General features: G+C 43.2%; 1 protein-coding gene across 7 annotated transcripts in view; it reads right to left on the reverse strand.

Moving 5' to 3' along the window:
• Window positions 1–319: 319 nt before the first annotated feature.
• CHD7 (chromodomain helicase DNA binding protein 7) overlaps window positions 320–23,321 on the reverse strand; it is a 225,699-nt gene continuing 202,697 nt past the window's right edge. For 5 of the 7 annotated variants that reach the window (XM_049853859.1, XM_049853863.1, XM_049853860.1 and 2 more), the window contains 12 exons: window positions 23,243–23,315; window positions 23,027–23,084; window positions 22,107–22,335; window positions 21,646–21,854; window positions 20,851–21,522; window positions 19,173–19,333; window positions 17,514–17,741; window positions 16,819–17,262; window positions 6,498–6,719; window positions 4,961–5,101; window positions 4,679–4,783; window positions 320–2,309 (listed from right to left, as the gene is read on the reverse strand). In XM_049853859.1, coding sequence (XP_049709816.1) covers window positions 1,392–2,309; window positions 4,679–4,783; window positions 4,961–5,101; window positions 6,498–6,719; window positions 16,819–17,262; window positions 17,514–17,741; window positions 19,173–19,333; window positions 20,851–21,522; window positions 21,646–21,854; window positions 22,107–22,335; window positions 23,027–23,084; window positions 23,243–23,315 — 3,460 coding nt within the window. In that variant the 3' untranslated portion in view covers window positions 320–1,391. The remainder of the gene's footprint in view (window positions 2,310–4,678; window positions 4,784–4,960; window positions 5,102–6,497; window positions 6,720–16,818; window positions 17,263–17,513; window positions 17,742–19,172; window positions 19,334–20,850; window positions 21,523–21,645; window positions 21,855–22,106; window positions 22,336–23,026; window positions 23,085–23,242; window positions 23,316–23,321) is intronic. The other 2 variants (XM_049853864.1, XM_049853865.1) reach the window with 2 other exon arrangements.

A 23,321-nucleotide genomic window follows, 5' to 3' on the forward strand; every position in this document is an offset into this window, starting at 1 on the left:
GGCTGACACTATGGCTTTGTGTTTTTCTATCCATTAACCAAGGATAAATGACCTAGATATTGTGCCTATTAAAGCCTCATTTTTCTTTTGCCCTTTTGTTCTTCAGTGTACCCCATTATCACACACTGCACACATTTGTACGTATTCTCAGTCTCATGCCCTTTTCAGGGCGTAATGGGAGGTTTTTGTGTGTGTTTCTCTGTTGTGATATCTGGAGTAGAATTCTGTGAAGGTAATTCAAGGTTTCTCTTCCTGTCCAGTTTGAGGACAATCCGTTTAGGGTATTACTAACAGCTCATCTAGTAGAAGAGGATATATCAAGAAACTGTACAAAAGCCAGAATGCTGTATTTGCATCTATTGCGAATACAAAAAATAGAGTGAACACCAGTTCCCCTACATACTACATTCTATAATTACATCTCTGCATATCATGGGCCACTTTTATTAAAAGCATCATTACTACAGTTGGCAGCAATTTACATTTTATCTTACATGATAGCAGTTTCCAAAGAAAAAAATAAAAGGACATCACAACAAAGAAAAAAACAATACATTTACAAAGTCCTGTCTGTAAACTTCAAGGCTAGTTCAGAGCTGAGGTAATGCTGTTTAGCTTTGTAGCTAAAGTAACAAAGTCCTTTAATTTAAAAAAGGTACCTGATTCTCTCTTCTCTCACTCTTTACTCATCTATTTGCTTATACCAGTGCATTACAATATCACGAGACAATGGACTGTAGTTCTATCTGGCAAGAACCCTCCCAGTAGGTAAATTTCCAAAGGGACCCTTCACATTCAACAGCTGCCTTTTTATTGCTGTGTCTCGGGACAGAGACGTTCACACTAACGTGGAGATTGTCAGAGTCTATGTATGTGTGTGTTGGAGCAAAAGTGTGGGAACCCCCATACAGTCAAAAAGGAAAAACATGAGCAAGTATGATATGCATGGTAAATTTCATCTTGACCTTCACAGCAAAAAAAAAATTAAAATTAAAAAAATTAAATATATAACTTCATACTTCCTTTAAGCAGCACTTCCTTCCATTAGTGCCACTCAGTTACGAATTGCTCTTTTATTATAATACCAATGGTACCAAAAGGAGGAAAAAAAAAAAAAAAAAAGCAGAGCATTATGTAAGTTTCCTTAAAAAGACATGATCACCTCTCAAATTTCATCTCTCCTAGGGATAATAAATAATGCACTGCACAATACTTAATGACCAAGATACCTTTTGACACACCTGTATAACATGACTTGGACTTTTTTTTTTTTTGCTACACTATGTTACAGAACAGCTTATAAAACTAGGTATGAACATTAACTGTGAGTGTAAACAGTAGGACTACCACTTGTCAAAAGTTTTAAACACTTTAACTGGAACTGGTACTGGTTATTCATCATTTTCATTGTTTTCTATTTCATCCCCCCCATCGAGTGAGTCTAGCTCTTCGCCCTGTGCTATTTCATCTTCTAAGACAGAGGACTCGGCGGTTTTATCCAGGCTTTCCTCGGCATCACTGCCTTCCAGGGTCTCCTCGTCTTTGAAGGGTGCCCCCTCGGCCTTGTCGGCAGGCTTGTCCTCCCCCGCGCCCACGGCGTTCTGCAGTCCTGCCAGCGCGGGGAACCCAGGCAGTGTCAACCCTCCCAGGCCTGGAGGTAGAAACATGGACGGGTAGAAGAGGCCAGGGGCCATGGTGGACAGGAGGAAAGGGTTGAAGGCCAGCGGGTTGGAGGGCAACCCGGCCGTGGCAGTAGCAGCACCAACAGATCCATTCGCAGAGTCAGTAGCCGAAACAGCATCTGTGCTTTTCTCGGAGTCTTTGTTCTCGTCGTCATTCTCATTGCCCTTCTCTTCCGCTTTTGCAGCCACGTCGTCCGGGTCGCCCTGCCCGGGGCCGGGGGCGGCGTTCCCCGCGGCGGCCGACAGCGGCGCATTGAGCAGCCCGCCGAGCCCGAACACACCGGGCAGGCCCGCCATCCCGGGCAGCATCAGCGGCAGCACGGCCGCCGGGTTCTTGGAGTCGCCTCCGGCCGCGGCAGCTGTTGCCAGTCCTGGAGGGAAGCCCATGAGCCCTGCCAGCTGGAGAGACTGGAGGCTCTGGAGGTTCTGGAGGCTGGTGAGGTCCATGCCGGCGAACAGGCTGTTCACCAGCAGAGGGTTGATGCCCGACGTGGAGGCCACAGCAGCGGCAGCTGCGGCCGCTCTGGCGATCTCACTTTTTGGCCTCCTTCCTCTTCGGCTTGCTCCCTCTCCCCGCACCACCGGACCAGTGAGAAGACGGTCAAACATGGACTCCGGAACAAAGCCCTGGGGGAAAGACAGGCCAACAACGGTATTAAAGTTGCTGATGAAAATTTAAGTTCACACCTACGATTTATGTAGACCGTGACTCAATATCCCAACTCGTTAGTTCCAGTGAAGTCGGGGCTCACAGCGACCCCACTTGTGCAGGGAGCTGCACCGTAGGGATGGAGGGCAACCAGCCTGTGCAACAGCAGCACAGAAGCAGACTGCCAGGACTTTGTTCTAAGATGCCTTCGGGTGGGTCTGAACAGCCAGCCTTTCAGTTAGTACTCCAGGACTTAATCATCTGCACCACTCAATGGCTCCTTTACTCCAAAAAACAAAACCTATACTCAAAACCAAATACTGTTGCTGTGTAGTCAATTTCAATTCAGAGTGACTCTACAGGACAGAGTAGGACTGCCCCATAGGGTTTCCAAGGCTGTAATCTTTATGCAAGCAGATCTGTCTCCCCTGGAGTGGCTCCTCCCGGCTAGCAGCCAAGCTCTTAACCACTGTACCACTACAGCACTCCTACTAGGAGTATTTAAAATGTCTAACGTTTTATTTCTTTGGGTAAATCACATACCCATTTTCCCAAGCAGTACTGAATGTAAAATTCTGATGCAGGTTTTGCATTCCAAATGGAAATACATAAGCGATCATTTCCAGCCTAAAAGCTCAATGATAAAACTCATGAAAGCAAAAGAATTCTGATTTTTAGTATTACGTTAGCTTACTGAATTATGCCGGATCCCTCCTCCAAAAAAACTTGTTAAAGGCTATTCTATCAGAGGCTAATGTTAAGCGATCCACACCCATGATTAACTTTAAACAATGCATCAGACTGTAGCTGAGAGATACAGAAAATTTAATAAACTAAAATTACTGTTTAGTAGCTATCCTAGAGAAGTGAAAACCTCTGTTCACAGGAAAACCTGTGCATCAGTGTTTATAGCAGCTCTCTTCCAACTGTGAAAATCTGGAAACAACCCTAATGTCTTCTAATGGATAAATAAACTGTGGTATATCCCTGCAATGGAGTACTATTCAGGAATAAAAAGGAACAAACTTTGGATCAGGACTTGGAATCGGTTTGAACCGGTTCAGTCATGGCCAACGAACTGAAACAAGAACAGACGGAGTTTTACAATTTGGAAGATACAGCAGGGTACCCAGAGCTGAAAAAATTACAAGGCAAAACCCTGGAACGGGAAACTCAGAAGAGGTGTAACGAGCCCTTTCAGAAGCCTGATGTGTGAGACTGGACTATTGGCAGGACTGTAGGAGCGCAGCACACATTCAAAGCGGTGCTGCTGGCCACCATCTTTGAGCTGGGCAGAGCCATCTTTGAGCAGGGCACCACCATCTTTGACCTGGGCAGCGCTGCTTTGGACTGGGCTCAAAATCCAAGGGCAAGATATTTGGTTGCTCTGCAACGTGTACGATGCCCTTGTTCTCTTAGACATTAAGTTTCTAGCAGGGCTCCAGCCCTTAATTTTTCTCATTCTAGCTATCTTTCTGGTTCATTTGAATTTTAAAAATTCGGGTCTGTTCCCCTGGCACTTCCTTGGCCATGATTGAACCGGGCAGAACCAGTTCAAAGCCTTGCTTTTGATACACGCCAACAACTTGGATGAATCTCAAAGCTATTACAAAGAGTGAAAGAAGCCATTTCAAAAGGTTACATTTATATGACATTCTCAAAAAGGCAAACGATTAGGGAGGGAAAACAGACCAGTGGTTGCTAGGACTTAGGACTGGGAGAGGGGGTGACAATAAAGGATAGTTCAAGAGAAGTTTTGGGGTGATGGAACTATTCTGTATTCTGATTATGGTGGCTGTTCGTGAATCTATACATGTGCTAAAATTCACATAACTATACACTGAAAGAAAAATTAGTCAATTGTACTGTATGATAATTTAAACAAACAGAAAAGGAATCAATCAGCTTGTCATTAACAAATTAATTTTAAAAAGAAGCTAATAATGAAAAAAAAATTTAGGAGGCAATGTTGTATTTTTTATTTGTTTGTTTTAAAATTGGAAATCACAGTTAACAATCCTCATGATCTCCATCATTACAAATTCCATTCCACAGATGGGATGTTAAGTAGGCTTACATGGGGTGTTCCTCCCCGTGGTAAGTCTACCTCCAACACTCTGAACTTAGCCTACAGAGTCTTCTTACCAACCCACTTTGGGCTGATGGTGCAAAGATATATGAAATGATGATTTTTAATCATGTATGAAGATGCTGTATTACTGTCAATTCTCTAAAGCTAACAACTCTTACAATTGGACAATTAATGGGCAATGGAAAATAATGAAAAAATTCCAGAAAAGTTCTGTAGAGATACCATTCTTGATAGAAATGTGGAGTTTGTACGTACAGACTGCTTAACTATATCAGTCCAATCTGGGGCAACTGCAAATTCAGGATTTTCTTCCAGCCACCTGGGTAGATCCTTCATCGGAGGGGCCATTGCTCCACCCATCTGGGGAGAAACATTTGAAAAACAATTAAAAAAAAAAAAACTCAAATTGTTCTCTAGATAGATAGATATAGATTCTGGAAGAAACACGATTCTTTTCCTTAAAAATTATGGCAGGTAAAAACATTTCTTTTTGGGTTAAGAAATCACATAGAGGTCGAATTCCCTTTTCCATTTTACCTTCTTCCCATTTCGTTTATTGACAACGGGCACCCTTTCTTCTCCTGTCAAAGTGTTTATATCCAATTTATTAGGGTTTCGACATCTATGTCGTTTCTGTTTCGGTTTCTGAAACGAGGAAAACAGCACATCTGCATTCTTCTGCAAAAACAAAAAAAAGTCTATTTAGCACATATTCTTTCCTATGTAACTGACAAAGAGAACAGTCAGGTCATTTTCGATTACTATGGAAGTTTCAAGGCTCTTTTTAATTATCGGAAATCTTATTTTTCTTTGAAAGGAAAAACTCCCACCCACCCTGAGAATCTGCTTTTCTTTTTGTCTGTCAATAACCATACTGAAGGTTTCTTCTTCTAATGTTTAACCAAGCCACGGCATCTTTAAGGGCCACTTTCAATGTATATTTACTAACTTCTACTCAGTGACTTGGAAACCCTGGTGGCATAGTGGTTAAGTGCTACAGCTGCTAACCAAAAGGCTGGCAGTTCAAATCCACCAGACGCTTCTTGGAAACTCTATGGGACAGCTCTGGCCTGTCCTATAGGGTGGCTACGAGTCAGAATCGACTTGACAGCAATGGGTTTGGTTTTTTTTTAGTCAGTGACTTAAATGAACACAGAGACGACATCACATCTGACAACATGAAACTGCACGTAAGGAGAACACACACAAGGGGTAAGAGCATCTTTGCAGGAGGCGGCATTTAGGACACCTGGCTGAACTCAATAAAGTAAAACGTAAAATCTTACGTTTAAGTTTTAAAAATCAATCACATAAGCGTAGGCGATAAAAGATTAGTTTTCTTAGCTAGCAAACACTATGTGACAAATATCTGGAGATACTAAATGTCAAATGTTTAATATAAAGCACAGGTGTTATTTAGTTGCTTAAAAAGAAGCTAATAAAACCTTGGGCTGAATTAACTGGTCAAATCTCAGGAGGAAACAGCTTTGAAGTACTTTCTGCTGGTCAGATCTTGTCTGGAGACCAATTAAAACACATTCCAGGGTGTTATCCCAATAACAACGACACACGAAAGTCAGGCCATATGAAGAATTCTTGAAGAAACCATGTTTGTTTGGTGGAAGAAGAAGAGTAAGTAGATGCATGGTAACCATCTGTGGATAACTATACAGCTACCCCTCAGTAGGACAGTCTAGAATCTAGTCTTTCTAATGTAAGGAGTCCTGGTGACAGAATGGTTAAGCATGGAGCTGCTAACCAAAAGGCTGGCGGTTGGAACCCACTCAGAGGTTCCATGGGAGAAAAGACCTGGTGATCTGCTGAAAAGATTACAATCTAGAGAACCCTATGGGAACAGTTCTACTCTGTCACATGGGGTCACTATTAGTTGAAATTGACTCAATGGCACACAACAACAGCGATGTAAAAGATACAATGAAGAAAAACTGTGAAAGGTTCAAGACGTTCAAGCAAAAGGCAGGGGGACCACTGTCAGGGATGTCGCTGTCATGTGGGAGAGGGAACTGAACTACCTCTGGGGATTCCTTCCAACTCCAAACTCTGAAATACTTACTGGTACATAACTTGGCATATCAACAGTATAAGTAGGATGCAGCTTAAGCCATTCAACTAAATCCTTATTTTTAGGAGCATCTTCCCCCACCAGCCTAGTCCCATCTTCTAGATTTATCACAGGGATCCGTGTGTCTGGGTCCAACTGTCCAGGAGAAGGAATGTTTCTTGTTGGTGGAGTGTCTATATCTTCTTCAAAAGCTTTGGTCACCTCAGCATCCTCCTGCAGAGAGTTGACAATGGTCTGAATTCTCACATTAAGAGAGACACTCTGACAATGTCCTACCCCAAGAAAATGCTATCCTAGCATAAGGGATCTTTGGTCTAAAAAGGAAGTTTCTTAAGGCAATATCTGTTTTGGAACAGCTATTAAATTAGAAGGAGAAACTTGTAATATTATTCTTCACACGGCAGATATCATAATGAGTTAGAAAGTTCACAGTCCATCCTATCTCCATTCTTTGAAACCCTAAGCAAGCCATTATGAATACAACATGGGCATCATCTGTCTGAGCTTGATATACACGATAGGAAGACTACTCAACCCCTCTTGGGGATCCTGGAATAATATCATTAAAGATAATTTACTTAAATTATCTTTAAAGATAAATTATTTAAAGGATTGTTCCAAAAGCTAGTTTATAAGTAAATCATCAACACTCTGCACACAGTACAGTGTTGTTGGTAGTGCAATATCTTGTGTTAGGTATGTGTGGCAACACTGACAAGATCAACTCTTACTGAAGTCTACACTCTACCATCACCCAGCCACTGGGTAATTCTGTTACGTCCACCTCCAAACACCTCTTATATCCACCCATTTCTCCATCCCTACTGCCCAGGCCTTCTTCAGTTCTCACCTGTATTACTGCAACATTCTTACATGACTCCAGTTCCACCCCTCTTCAATCCAACCTCCACACTGCTATACTAGAGTTAAAACCAAAACCAAACCCGTTGCCATCGAGTTGATTCTGATTCATAGCGACCCTATAGGACAGAGTAGAACTGTCCCACAGAGTTTCCAAGGAGTGCCTGGTGGATTCGAACTGCCAACCTTTTGGTTAGCGCTGTAGCTCCTAACCACAGGGTTTCCATACTAGAGTTAGTTTTCTAAAATGCAGCTTTACACAGTTTAAAAAAAATTACATCACATCATTCCACTACTCAAGCAACTTCAAGGACTGAATCCCCATCTCCTTCAGGCTAAGATCCAAGTTCTTGAGCGCGTAGTCAAGGCCTCGTGGTTTGGATCCTGCCTGATCTCCAATCTCACCTCTACTAAACCTTGGCCTCACCTTTCTCCCTCCCATGCCACCCTTTTCAAATGGCTAATCCCTACCCAATCCTCAAAACTTAGCCTAAGTGTTAACATTTCTACCCAGTGCCGTGGAGTCGATTCCAACTTACAGTGACCCTATAGGACAGAGTAGAACTGTCTTGTAGGTTTTCCCAGGAGCAGATGGGGGATTCAAACCGCGAACTTTTTGGTTAGCAGCCAAACGTTTAACCACTGTGCCAGCAGGGCTCCATTAACATCTCTAGGGAAACTTTATCAATTTTCTTTCCACAACTTCCTCCATTCATTGCCGGCCTTCCTTTGGGCTCACAGAGTCCCCCTGTCATGCCTTGGTCACAGCACACACACACAATGATAGTACATTATTATTTACTTATAGGATTTGTCCTGTTCCATACATGTAACATTCCCGACCTTAAGCACGTCTTCACAACTCACTTTACTTAGAGACTAATCAGTGTTTTCCTTGCATTTAACGTGCGTGCACTCACCCTCCAAACCATCAAATGGGGAATCCCCTACATACAGCATTTGATAGTAAAAATAGCAATTTAAAGATACATTCTCTAACATCGATTAGCAGTCCTATTAGACCTGAGCTGGGTTGCTAAATGTGACTTTGGAAAAATAAAATCAATAAATTCTTAGCAGTGGCTTAAAATATGTGAAATGAATAAAGTCAGTGTTAGGTTTCATAGGATTTAGTCTGGAAAAGGAAAGGTGAACCTGGTCTCACTGACAACTAATTCCTGACGCCTGCTCCACAGAGAAGTATGAGCTGTGACCCAAATACTAAACACACTGTTCCCACTCACAGCGACCCTACATACAGCAGAATGAGACACTACCAGTCCTCTGCATCCTTGCAATCTTTGCTATACTGGAGCCCACTGTTGCAGCCACTTTTGTCAATCCATCTCCTTAAGGATCTTCCTCTCTTTTGCTGACCCCATATTTTACTATGCATGATGGACTTCTCCAGGTACTGGTCCCTCCTGATACCATGTCCAAAGTACATAAGATGAAATCTCACCATCCTTGCTCCTAAGGAGCATTCTGGTTGCACTTCTTCCCAGAGATTTATTCATTCTTTAGGCAGTCCATGGTATATTTAATATTCTTCACCAACACCACAATTCCAAGGCGTCAATCCTTCTTCAGTCTTCCTTATTCATTGTCCAGCTTTCCCATGCATATGAGGTGACTGAAAACATGATGGCTTGGGTGAGGCACACCTTAGTCCTCAACTTTGCTCTTCAACGCTTTAAAGAGGTCTTCTGCATATCTGCTCAATGCAATACATTGTTTTCTTTCTTTTCATTTTTATTGTACTTTAGATGAAGGTTTACAGAACAAACTAGTTTTTCATTAAACAGTTACTACACATTATTGTCTTATGACATTGGCTAACAACCTCACAACATGACAACACTCTCCCTTCCCTACCTTGGATTCCCAGTTACCAGCCTTCCTTTCTCTGCTGCCTTCTAGTCCTTGCCCCTGGGCTGGTGTGCCCCTTTAGTCTCATTTTGTTTTATGGGCCTGTCCAATCTTTGGCTAAAGGGTGAACCTCAGGAGTGACTTCATTACTGAGCTGGAAGGATGGTTGGGGGCCACGCTCTCAGGGTTTCTCCAGTCTCTGTTAGGTCAGCATGTTTTTTGTTTTTTTTTCCTTAATTTTTATCGTGCTTTAAGTGCAAGTTTACAAATCAAGTCAGTCTCTCATACAAAACCTTATGTACGCCTTGCTATATACTCCCAGTTGCTCTCCTTCTAATAAAATAGCACACTCCTTCCCTCCACTCTGTTTTTGTGTCCATTCAGCCAACTCTGACCCCCTCTGCCCTCTCATCTCTTCTCCAAACAGGAGCTGCCCACATAGTCTCATGTTTCTACTCGAGCCAAGAAGCTCGCTCTTCACCAGTATCATCTTCTATCCCACAGTCCAGTTCAATCCCTGTCTGAAGAGTTGGCTTTGGGAATGGTTCCTATCTTCGGCTAACAGAAGCTGGGAACCATGACCTCCAGGGTCCTTGTAGTCTCAGTTAGACCATTAAATCTGGTCTTTTTCTGAGAATTTGAGGTCTGCATCCCACTGCTCTCCTGCTCCCTCAGGGGTTCTCTGTCGTGTTCCCTGTCACGGCAGTCACTGGTTGTAGCCGGGCACCATCTAGTTCTTTTGGTCTCAGACTGATGTAGTCTATGGTTTATGTGGCCCTTCGTGTCTCTTGGGCTCATAATTACCATGTGTCTTTGGTGTTCTTCATCTGGTCTTTTTGAGCTAGAATTTTGTTCTACATTCTTCTCCAGCTCTGTCCAGGACCCTCTATTGTGATCCCTGTCAGAGCAGTCCGTAGTGGTAGCCAGGCGCCATCTAGTTGTACTAGATTCAGTCTGGTGGATGCCATGGCAGATGTGGTCCATCAGTCCTTTGGACTAGTCTTTCCCTTGTATCTTTAGTTTTCATTCTTCCTTGCTCCCAAAGGGGTCAGATCAGTGGAGTACCCTGGAAGTGGAGTATCCTAGATGGCTGCTCACAGGCTTTTTAGACCTCAGACACTACTCACCAAAGTAGGATGTAGAATATTTTTTTAATAAACTATGTTATGTCAAATGAGATACATGTTCCCCAAGACCAGCTTCATTTCTTGATTGCTGCTTCCATGGGCATTGATTGTGGATCCAAGTAAAATGAAATCCTTGACAACTCCAATCTTTTCTCCGTTTATGATGGTGTTGCTTATTGGTCCAACTGTGAAGATTTTGTTTTAAGTTGAGGTAAAATCCATATTGAAGGCTGTAGTCTTTGATCTTTATCAGTAAGTGCTTCAAGTCCTCTCAGCTTTCAGCAAACGAGGTTGTGTCATCTGCATACAGAAGGTTGTTAATGAGTCTTCCACCAATCCTGATGCTGTGTTCCTCTTCATATAGTCTAGGCTCTTGGGTTATTTGCTAAGCATGCAGATTGAATAAGTATGGTGAAAAGATACAACCTTGATGCACGCCTCTGATTTTAAACCACACAGTATCTCCTTGTTCTGTTCCAATGATTGCTTCTTGGTCTATGTACAGGTTCCGCAACAGCACAATTAAGTGTCCTGGAATTCCCGTTCTTTACAATGTTATCTATAATTTGTTATGATCCACAGAGTTGAATGCCTTTGGATAGTCAACGAAATACAGGTAAACATCTGTTATGGACTGAATTGTGCCCCTCAAAAAAATGTGTTGTAAATCCAAACCTCTATGCCTGTGGTTATAATCCCATTTGAGAATGGGTCCTCTTTGTTACTCTAATGGAGAAGGTTAGAATAGGGTGTGGGGTAAGATAGATGCCAAGATACATGGAGATCTCCAAGGAACCAGGAAGCAGAAAATAGAGACAAGGACCTTCCTCCATAGCCAATAAAGAGAGGAAGGCTTCCCCTAGAGCTGGCACCCCGAATTCGGACTTCTAGCCTCTAAACTGTGAGAAAATAAATTTGTTTGCGTAAACCACCCACTTGTGGTATTTCTGTTATAGCTGCACTAGATAACTAAGGTAACATCTTTCTGATATTTTCTGCTTTTGGCTAAGGCCCATCTGACATCAACAATGATATCCCTCATTCCACGTCCTATTCTGAATCTGGCTTGAATTTTTGGCAGCTTCCTGGTGATGTACTCCTGTGACCATTTTAGAATTATCTTCAGCATAATTTGATTTGCATGTGATATTAATGATATTATTCGATAATTTCTACATTCCATTGGATCACCTTTCTTTAGAATGGGTATGAATATAGATCACTTCCAGTCAGTTGGTCGGGTAGCTGTGTTCCAATTTCTTGGCATACATGAGTGAGCACTTCTAGCATCTGTTTGTTGAAACATCTTATTTCGTATTCCATCAATTTCTGGAGCCTTGTTTTTAACCAATGCCTTCAGTGCATCTTGGATTTCTTCCTTCAGTATCATCAGTTCTTGATCATATGCTACTTCCTGAAATGGATGAATGTCGACAAGTTTTTTTGGTACAGTGACCCTGTGTATTCCTTCCATCTTCTTTTGATGCTTCCTGCATTGTCAATATTTTGACCCCAGAATTCTTCAAAATTGTAACTTGAGGATTGGATTTTTCTTCAGTTCTTTCAGGTTGAGAAATGCCAAGCATGTTCGTCCCTTTTGGTTTTCTGACTTCAGGTCTTTGTACGTTTCATTATAATACTTTACTCTGTCTTCTTGATCTGCCCTTTGAAATCTTCTGTTTAGCTTTTTTATTTCATCATTTCTCCCTTTCGCTTCAGCTACTCTACATTCAAAAGCAAGTTTCACAGTCTCTTCTGACAACCATTATTGTCTGATATAGTGTCAGAATATGAGCCCCTTCCCCTTAGGTTGGAAGGTACTCAAAATATGACCAGGGAAGAGCTGCCTCCTCAAAGTAGAGCTGACCTTAGTGACATGGATGGAGTAAAGCTTTCAGGACCTTCATTTGCTGATGTGGCATGACTCGAAATGAGAAGAAACAGCTGCAAACATCCATTAATAATCAGAACGTGGAATGTACAAGGTATGAATCAAGGAAAATTGGAAGTTATCAAAAATGAAATGGAATGTATAAACATCAACATCCTAAGCATTAGTGAGCTGAAATAGACTGGTATTGGCCGTTTTCAACTGGACAATCATATGGTCTACTATGCTGGGAATGACAAATTGAAGAGGAATGGTGTTGCATTCATCATCAAAAAGAACATTTCAAGATCAAGCCTAAAGTACAACACTGTCAGTGATAGGACAATATCCATACACATCCAAGGAAGACCAGTTAATATAACTATTATTCGAAATCACACACCAACCACTAATGCCAAAGGATAAAGAAACTGAAGATTTTTACCAACTTTTGCAGTCTGAAATTGACTGAACATGCAATCAAGATGCATTGATAATTACTGGTGAATGGAATGCAAAAGTTGAAAACACTGAAGGATTGGTAGCTGGAAAATATGGCCTTAGTGACAGAAATGACACCAAAGGTTGAGTGATAAAATTTTGCAAGACCAATGACTTGTTCATTGGAAATACCTTTTATCAACAACATAAACAGCAACTATACATGTGGACCTTGCCAGATGGAATACGCAGGAACCAAAGGACTGCATGTGTGGAATGAGATGATGGAGAAGCTCAATATCATCAGTTAGAACAAGGCCAGGGGCTGACTTCGGAACAGACCAGCATTTGCTCATATGCAAGTTCAAGTTGAAGCTGAAGAAAATTAAAACAGATCCACAAAAGCCAAGTTGATTAACATATTCTACCTGAACTTACACCATCTCAAGAACAGATTTAACGCATTGAACACTAATGACCAAAGACTAGAGAAGTTGTGGGATGACATCAGGACATCATACATGATAAAAGCAAAAGGTCATTAAAAAGACAGAAAAAAAATAAAAAGGCCAAAATGGACATCAGAAAAGACTCTGAAACTAAAAACAGTAGTATATGAAAACGGTGTTAGCTGTAGAAACTCCCCAATTTGTTGATGTTTATGGAGAAAGGATTTTTCAGTCAACAAAATCTATCAGAGTATTAGGATGGTTTCAAGCAGGAAGGCTCATCAACAGTGATGTCTGAGGACCATACAACTAAAAATGGCATTTTAAAAACTTCTGGAACAGCAGTCACCGCTGATCCACCAACAGGTGTATTTTTACAAGATTCTAATGATAATCCTACGACCAACAAAAATGACCTTAATTATGACTGACCAATTGGTAATCAATTTTGAAATTTTACTTTTAACTACTTGGATGCTTCAGTTTTAGTTATGCCGCACTAAGAGTCAAACAAAAATCCTCATAACTAGACCAATAAACATCATGATACAGGGAGAAAAGATTGAAGTTGTCAAGAATTTCATTTTACTTGGATCCACAACTGACACTGATGGAAGCGGCAGTCAAGATATCAAAAGGTGCATTGCATTGGGCAAATTTGCTTCAAAAGACCTCTTTACAGTGTAGAAAAGCAAAGATGTCACCTTGAGGACTAAGATGCGCCTGACCAAAGGCATGGTGTTTGCAATCACCTCATATGCATGTGAAAGCTGGACAATGAATAAGGAAGACCAAAGAAAAACTGACACCATTGAATTGTGGTGTTGGCAAAGAATATTGAATATACCATGGACTGCCAAAAGAGCGAACAAATCTGTCTTGGAAGAAGTACAACCAGGATACTCCTTAGAAGCAAGGATGGCGAGACTACATCTCACACACTTTGGACATGTTATCTGGAAGGATCAGTTCCCAGAAAAGGATATCATGCTTGGTAAAGTAGGGGGTCAGCAAAAAAAGAGGAAGACCCTCAACAAAATGGGCTGACACAGCAGCAGCAATAGCGGGCTCAAGCATGGCAAAGATTGTGAGGATGGCTCAGGATTGGGCAGTGTTTCGTTCTGTTGTACACAGGGTCATGATGGGTCAGAACCAGCACCAACACGAGTCAAACGAATTTCAGTGAATGCTAGGTTATGATTTCTGGGCTTCGACTCAGCCATGTCTTTTCATTCCCCTTTAAGTTACTGAACGAATCCTTGGTTGGCACAAACGATTAAGTGCTCAACTACAGCTGAAAGGCTGATGAATGCACCCAGTGGTGCCTTGGAAGAAAGCCCTGGCGACTGACTTCCGAAAACTCTGCCACTGAAAACCCTGTGGTGCACCGTTCCACTCGGACACACACGGGGTCGGCAAGGGTCAGAACCACACACGGGGTCGGCACGGGTCAGAACTAACTCCTTCTGCCACTGAAAACCCTGTGGTACACCATTCCACTCGGACACACACGGGGTTGGCACGGGTCAGAACCACACACGGGGTCGGCACAGGTCAGAACTAACTCAACTCTTTCTGCCACTGAAAACCCTGTGGCACACCGTTCCACTCGGACACACACGGGGTCAGCGTGGGTCAGAACTGACTCCTTCTGCCACTGAAAACCCTGTGGTACACCGTTCCACTCGGACACACACGGGGTCGGCACGAGTCAGAACCACACACGTGGTCGGCGTGGGTCAGAGCTGACTCCTTCTGCCACTGAAAACCCTGTGGTACACTGTTCCACTCGGACACACACGGGGTCGGCACGGGTCAGAACTGACTCCTTCTGCCACTGAAAACCCTGTGGTACACCATTCCACTCGGACACACACGGGGTCGGCACGGGTCAGAACCACACACGGGGTCGGCACGGGTCAGAACTGACTCTTTCTGCCACTGAAAACCCTGTGGTACACCGTTCTACCCTGACACACACGGGGTCGGCACGAGTCAGAACTGACTCCTTCTGCCACTGAAAACCCTGTGGTACAAACCGTTCCACTCGGACACACACGGGGTCGGCACAGGTCAGAACTGACTCCCCCTGCCACTGAAAACCCTGTGGTACACCGTTCTACCCTGACACACACGGGGTCGGCACGAGTCAGAACTGACTCCTTCTGCCACTGAAAACCCTGTGGTACACCGTTCTACCCTGACACACACGGGGTCGGCACGAGTCAGAACTGACTCCTTCTGCCACTGAAAACCCTGTGGTACACTGTTCTACCCTGACACACACGAGGTCGGCACGAGTCAGAACCACACACGGGGTCGGCACGGGTCAGAACTGACTCCTTCTGCCACTGAAAACCCTGTGGTACACCGTTCCACTCGGACACACATGGGGTTGGCACGGGTCAGAACTGACTCCTTCTGCCACTGAAAACCCTGTGGTACACCGTTCCACTCGGACACACACGGGGTCGGCACGGGTCAGAACTGACTCCTTCTGCCACTGAAAACCCTGTGGTACACTGTTCCACCCTGACACACATGGGGTCGGCACGGGTCAGAACTGACTCCTTCTGCCACTGAAAACCCTGTGGTACACCGTTCCACTCGGACACACACGGGGTCGGCACGGGTCAGAACTGACTCCTTCTGCCACTGAAAACCCTGTGGTACACCGTTCTACCCTGATACACACGGGGTTGGCACGAGTCAGAACTGACTCCATGGCAGCTGATTTGGTTTGAAGTTACGGAGCTTCCTATCCCTTTAAGAACCTTTCTCTAGTTTCAAGAAATAGAAAACAAGGCAAATAATTATAGGGAAGGTATAAGAAAAAACACTTCAAACAATCATCTCCCCTGAATTGCAAACTGTCAAACTGTGTTGGGTTCTGTTGCCCAAGGGAAAGGCCACTGGGGCTCACTCTGGAGGTACCCTAGTACCCTATCTGCCTCACAGCCAGACAAGTCAACACTCTTGGGCGACTTGTGGACTTGGGGTTTCCCACTGAAAAGGTCAGGAACCTTAGTACTGAGTGATCCTTTAACAAGAACACACGTTCTTTGGGGTAAAATCTTTGCCTTCAGCGAGGTAGGCAACAGTTTTAGATGGCATGGTTGTAGCAGATTAGGGAAGAGAATTATTTTGGTTACACCACATGCATTTCCTTTGAATTTGAAAAGAAAACACTAAAATTCATCAGCATACACATTTCTTTCAAACCTAAACTGACAGAAGCCCTTTTCCAGTCTAGGTTTTAAAAAACACCTAGTTTTCCTGAAGGTCGGGACATCTGGCATCCCTAGCTGGGTATATGCACACAATTCCTAGTCAAACCCTAAACATTTACATAATCTAATAGATGCCGGGCCCAAAGCAAATCAGTGTTTTTAAGAGCAGAAGCTATTTCCACCTCAAAAATTCAGAGACAACAATCTTAGGCTCAGAAAAATGTGTTTCTGCTTTGGGCCACTTGTCCGAAAGCAATCAATATATCAGAACCTTGAAAAGAATAAATCCTCAAGCTACACTTGGTTCAGGCTTAGTGGTCTGTATCGATGATCAGCACAATTTTCCAGCTCAGAACCACGGCTCTGTTCACTGTAATTCTCTTTCAATAGCGCAAGAAGCCAGCTTTGACACCCAGTCTGCGCTGCAACCTTGGCCCACGGTGTGTGCAGGGGCCCCTGACTTACTGCACTCAGCGATGTCCGTTTGTGGCTCATGAAAAGCAGGTCAAGGCCCTCCACATTTTTCCTCCTTCCCCGCCTCCTCTTCATGGGAGGCTCTCCATCCACTAGGGAGCCGTTCAGCAGATGCCTCGTAGGTGTGCGTGACAGGCCTGCCTGGAGCAGTTCCATTTGAGTCTTAAAGGCATCAGAGACTGGTGTGGAGACATTAGGCAAGATAAACTTTGAAGAAAGAGATGAGAAATTTGAGGTAGAACTTGCTGCCTCTCTTGAGGCCTTGGATAAATCTACAACTTTCTCTTGTCCGTTTTCTGAGACCACCTGAGACTCCCGCAGCTGGGCAACCATCTCCATGAGGTTTCGTCGCTTGGCAGCTCTTTCAGCCTCAATTTCGACTTTCCTCCTCCTCCGCCGCCGCTGTCGTGGGACTGATAGACTGAGCGTGTCTTCCTATGGAGAAATTCCAAAAGAGAGTTGCAGTGAGCCAAAGCAGTATCTGATATAATGGCTACTTTAAAAATAAAAAAAAACAAAGCCTAAGGAATAAAATATTTGTGACTGGGGAGAAGTCACAGAAGTGGATAAAGCTGGAGAACCAGTAGCTCCCTTATTTCTCAGTGGAACCAGTTACACACAAACCTCCAAACTGGGTTAAGATTTACAGAGTTTGCCTTTATGCCAAAGACATCATGGAGACTCACTTTTGATAACTGAGGAGACGCTGTGATGTCCTCACTACCCCCGATGCTAGCGTGACCGACCATCGAGAGCTCCGCAAAGCTCCTCTTCTGCAGAGGGCTGTCCACAGCGGTGGGTGCGCAGCCAGGGAGGAGCCCCTGAAAATCAAACATCTGGCGCCGGTTGACTGGCCATTTGCCTTTCAACACCGCTTCACAGATGTTGTCTAATCGGTTTATCATGACTCGATCCTGAAGGGAGAAGACAAGTCACATGGAACTGTTACAAAGACCTAGTTAAAGCTCCTGGATGAACTTAGCCAGCCAGAGACTAAATAGCATGGAAGGCTTAAAAGTAAATTGGTGGATAAAAAGCAAAAGGAAATCTAACAAACAAGCAAATAAAACCCACGAAAAAAACGGCTTTGCTCTGGTAGCAGGTCTTAGGTGTACGCAATACAGAAAACTTAATTATTTTTCAATTACGAACATTTAACCACATAAAAGAGAAAACATATTCAAGAACAGCCGACTCCATAACACTCCCATATTTTAAAAGTAACTTTTGTTTGAAGACTAGTACGTGCCAACGGAAGCTCTGCCTTTAGCTTCTTGCCGCTGGGGCGCTTCAGACCCACAGGCTGGCCCACAGCCTGTCCCAGGAAGTGGGACGTGATTAGCGTCACTATTAATAAAGTCCAGCATTATGAAATGAGCGCCAACCTAGGAACACCTAATGAATGTCATTTGCATCCCCTACCTATTATCACTTCAAATTTCATTGAAGCGTGTACATTAAAATTTCTAATTACAGCTCTCAGACCGAGGTCCATAGATTAAAAGTACATGCTACCATAAACCTTTTGATTGCTCTGCGAAACTCCCTTCTGTACCCAGACAGGAACATTAGCCTCAATGGGGAACCAAAGGGAACTACAGAGAAAAAACGTCTTTGACGGGACATTCTTCAGTCAACAACTTCACCCTGTTTCTTAAACAATCAACACTGCAGAAGACAGGCTGGGAGGCGTCTGCTAAAGCCCTGCTGTTTTTTTTTTTTATGGTGATTAGGGTGATTAGCTTCCACTCTGAAAACAGACCCAAATTACGTAGGGATTTATTATAAAATTATGCTACTCAGCCTTAAAAGTAGTTTCGACTTGGCTTTTCGTTACAGATTACTACATTTGGATTATCCCATAAAATGCTGGAGCAAATGGGCCAACAATCCACCCTCCCTCTCTCAAGAAGACAGATTTTCAAATACATGACATTGTCTTATGTCCTGAAGTTCTGCTTCAGATAAAAATAAATAGATAAAAACAAAGAGCTTTAAAGGTCCACACGTTTTATTCTGGCAAATGGTTGAGTCTGCTGAAGCAGTAATCCAGACCACACTGGTCGACGTGGATAAGGAACCTAAAAAGCCACAAGGAACAGGCACCACAAAAATAGCTCTCCCTCTCATTATTTCTTCTTCGTGTCACTTTTTCTATATTATTAGAAAAGTATTCTACAAACTTCTTTTCTTCAAGCTGTCCTAAATCATTCTTTAAAAACAACAAGAAGGATCTACAGTTTTTATGCATGGTGTCAAAATTTAAGGCTATTTGAAAAAACTCAAGCTAGAAAGGTTTCTACCCTTCTCTACTTTTTTTTGGTCAACAACAAGACGACACCAACCTTAGGCCAAAACGAGAAGGCAAACGTTCGTTCGTGGAGGAGCTGCGCTACTGAAGGGTCTCCATCCTCCATGTAGAATCCATCTCGGGTTTCATCCCTCGCAGTGCTCAGAGAAGCATTGCTTTCTTCATCAAAATTCTTCCCTCTAGACACCGCTCCTGCTGAGAGACGAGTGAGCGTACATTACTCACAGCCAGAACACCACTGAAACAGAAGCTGAGAAGGGTGTAATTAAAAATTTAACAGCAGTCTCATTTTATTGAGAACCTACTATATGACTAGACTGGTATTGGGCACTTTATATATGGCTGTAAATGCCATTTAACGCTCATTAAAGCTCTTTAATGTAGGTACAGGAGCCCTGGTTGCACGGCACTGCTAACCAAAATGGTAGTGGTTCAAACCCACCAGCTGCTCCATGGGAGGAAAGCTTGACGGTCTGCTTTTGTGACGATTACAGCCTTAGGAACCCTATGGAGCAGTTTTACTCTGTCCTAAACCCTGGTGGCGTAGTGGTTAAGTGCTATGGCTGCTAACCAAGAGGTCGGCAGTTCAAATCTGCCAGGCGCTCCTTGGAAACTCTATGGGGCAGCTCTACTCTGTCCTATAGGGTCGCTATGAGTCGGAATTGACTCGATGGCAGTGGGTTTGGTTTTTTGGTTTTATAGGGATCGGAATCGACTCAACAGCAGAGGGTATTCACGAAAGTGGTATCATTCCTATTTTATAGATGAAGGGACAGAGGCTCCGAGAGGTTAAATGACTAGTCTCTGGTATTGTGCAAGTAAATTGTGGCAGAGGGTGAATGCCAACCAAGTCTGACCCAAGAGCCTATGATCTTCCTTATAGGAAAATGGGCTAATGCTCTGGTTGAAGTTCAGAGTTTCAGCTGGAGCCAAACCAAAACAAAACCCATTGCCGTCAAGTCAATTCCGACTCACAGTGACCCTACAGGACAGAGTAGAGCTGCCCCACAGGCTTTCCAAAGAGCAGCTGGACGATTCGAACTGGTGACCTTTTGGTCAGCAGCTGAGCTCTTAACCACTGCGTCACCAGGGCTCCAGCTAGAGCAGGTGAGCTCAATGCGGTGCCTCATCCTTACTTTGTGTCAGTTCCAGCCACCTAACCATAATTTACAAAGAGAATTGGTTACTTCCAGATTCTACTGCTACCCTTTCCTTCCGAAACCAAATAAAGAAAATCCTACATCAGGTCACTACGAGTTGGAATCTACTTGGTAACAACTGGTTTTGAGTTCGTTTGTTTTAAAATAATTAACACTATTTACTCAGCAAATGACTGTCCTCTCTCACATTTAGTTGTCCAAATTAAAATCACATGGAATTCTTCATACGCTGCTACGAGCTGGCATCGACTCGACAGCCATTACTTCTTTTTTTAATTATAAAGTTAACCTCTGTCCTTAACCCAGAAGGTATGCTGTGTGTGTAAAACTCTTCTTAGAGTTCAAATTCTTCAAAATGCCGTCTTTCCATGTCATAAGATACCAGAGTAAATCACACATGGAAGCACAACCTGAAATTATTATCCTGTCACAGAAGAAAATGTGGATGAATTAGCCTTAAAAGGGAAAGCACCTGTCCTGTTATATGAAAACCACACCTCTCACGACAAGCTGCTGTGTGGTCAGGCTAAGGCCCCAGTTGCCAGTTGTTACCTTCAGGCTGAGAAGACTCTTCTGACTTATCATCATCCTCCAGCTTTTCCTCCTCATCTTCTTCAGAACCCTTTTCTGAAATGGACTTGGGCCCCATATCCGCACTGCCCTCCACGCCCTTCAGGTCATTTTTCACCATGTTTGCCTCGGCCTCACATTCCTGCTTACTGTCCTTCTCCCCACTGTCCATTTCTTCTTCCTCTTCTTTCACCTCGGATTTCTCTTTGGCAGCTGGGTTTTCCGACTCCTCAGCTTTACCTTCAGTTTGCTCTGTCATCTTTTCATCTTGAACGTGAGTGGACGAGATGGCTGGGGGAAGGGGGCTAAACCCAACTGCCAGGGGAGTCAAGGAAGATATGTTACCTGCCCCTCTGTTCTGAGCAAAGTTTTTATGTGCATCCAAGAAGGATAACTCAGGGTCATTGAGGATATGGTAATCCGTCCTACTGACCCCATGCTTAGCAGCACCAACCAATAAGTCTCGGTCGTGTCTCCCACACTCCCACCACTCTGGCAAGTCCAAACTTGGCTGGCACAGTTTTAGCCTCTCTCCCAGCTGAGGGTGATGAAGAACTTGCTCACGTATCTTCCGCAGCAGTTCTATGCGGTACAAAGTCCTGGAGGCTCGCTCTTCTGTGATTGGCTCGATCATGGAAGAGAGGTCGGGTAGCTCTAGAAAACAAAAGCAATTGCATTTGTTTTGGAAAATGAGTTACTTTCTCATTTTTTTCTTTTCATTTTTTTTTTCATTTTATTGGCCTTTCAGTATAAACTTTTGTTACTCCATATACCTACCATCATCTGCTTTAGAGGGCATTCGACACACTCGTCTACACATGGCCACAAAACAACTGAAGTATTTCTCCAAACTCTCATCAGACTTTTTGTCAAGTCTGGCAAAGGCTCGAAATTGGTTCCAGTCAAACTGCTGTTTTACGGGGTCAAAAACAACCCCAAAAGTGGACACCACACGGTAAAAATCAGCCTCTTCTCTTCTTGTCCATCTATTAGAAAGAAGATATGAGCTTGAATTGGACTTGAGCATAGAAGCTTAAGTTCATTAATTTCTTTTCCTCTTCCCCCTAAACTTAATACACTGTACTTATTTTGGGGGTGGGGAAGCCAGACTGCTTTGATGCAGTAAGGATTTCTTTGACGGTTACTATCTATGAGGGGGTTCCTGTCTGCTGTGGGCCTAGCAGAGGAGAAAAGAGGGGCCGGTTCCAGGAGCCGAATAAAACCCTGAAGAAACTCACTTTTGACGTTTTTCAGATATAATCGCTTCCCTTTCTGCTTCTAGCGCTCGCACTTCCTCCCGTGGCCGGCGTCTCCGCCGGTCAGTCTTCATTAAGGCCTCTTGCCTCATTTGTTCCCTTTTATAGCTGCGCTGATAGGCAGTAATGAGGCGACGCAGACGCGTAGTCAGGGTTGAAGTGTTAGGCCAGTAAAGTTGGCCTAACTCAGCATTGCTTTCACTGTGCTTGCCTGGGGAAGTGGAAAAAATATTTCTGAAATGTGTAGCTGCAGTCTTGCAATACACAGGATTTTCCAGCCAAACAGGATGACTCATTAACACTCAGATGACCGTGTGGGAAAGGGCATCTCAGCGCTCTCATTTTTAAGATATGAACGAGGGATAATGTTAGCACAGAACTTATGGCCTGTCTTTTGAATGCCTTAGGGGGAAAAGACAAGTTTACTTGCCAATCTTACATGAAGGAATGCACTTTGCATCATGAACTACATTCTAAGAATGTTCTCCTGTAATGCCTTTACAATAAAAACCTCAAACATAAGAAAAATTCATGTAATTGCTAGCTGATGATTTTATATCAGTTAAAAGGTCAGTATTCTATATAAATTGGCAATATTTCAGATAAACAGTTAGCAAATGCCCTATTCCCAACAGAAGTAGTTCTAAAGACACTTAAAATGATTTTGCTAACTGGTGGTATAAAGAAGATCAATTATCTTAGTCTAAAAAACAGTCATTCTATCAGTGAAATTCAATGTAAGAAGAAACCAACAGTGAACAAGAATTAAAATTATTAAAAAACAAAAAGATGAGCCAGTGTGAAGAAGTAATATTTTAAAATACCACCATCAGAAGTCGCTAACGTGGCAGTGGTCCCTGCACAACCCGTCTCTGCTCCGCCTGGCCTTTACAGACCCTTACCTGGGGCAGGTATTCCAGGAGACTCTTCCTTATCCTCTGGAGGGGAATTCGCAAATTCCTTGAAAGCAAAGCAAAAAATAGAATTATTTTAATTTGGGGTTTTATTTTTGCTTGAACTTTTAGAGAAAAGGCCATTATCTATAAAGTTTAACAAGTCTTACACGGGTATATTATATTTTAATGGTGCTGTAAAAGCCAATATACTCAAGTTCTTACATCTATTTCATCCTTGAATGGCGTTCTAGTTGGTTTATATTCTGGGTCTTCATCTTCTCTGTCAAATTCTCCCCTATAT

This window comes from Elephas maximus, chromosome 15, assembly GCF_024166365.1.
Source record: "Elephas maximus indicus isolate mEleMax1 chromosome 15, mEleMax1 primary haplotype, whole genome shotgun sequence".
Taxonomy (NCBI): Eukaryota; Metazoa; Chordata; class Mammalia; order Proboscidea; family Elephantidae; genus Elephas; species Elephas maximus.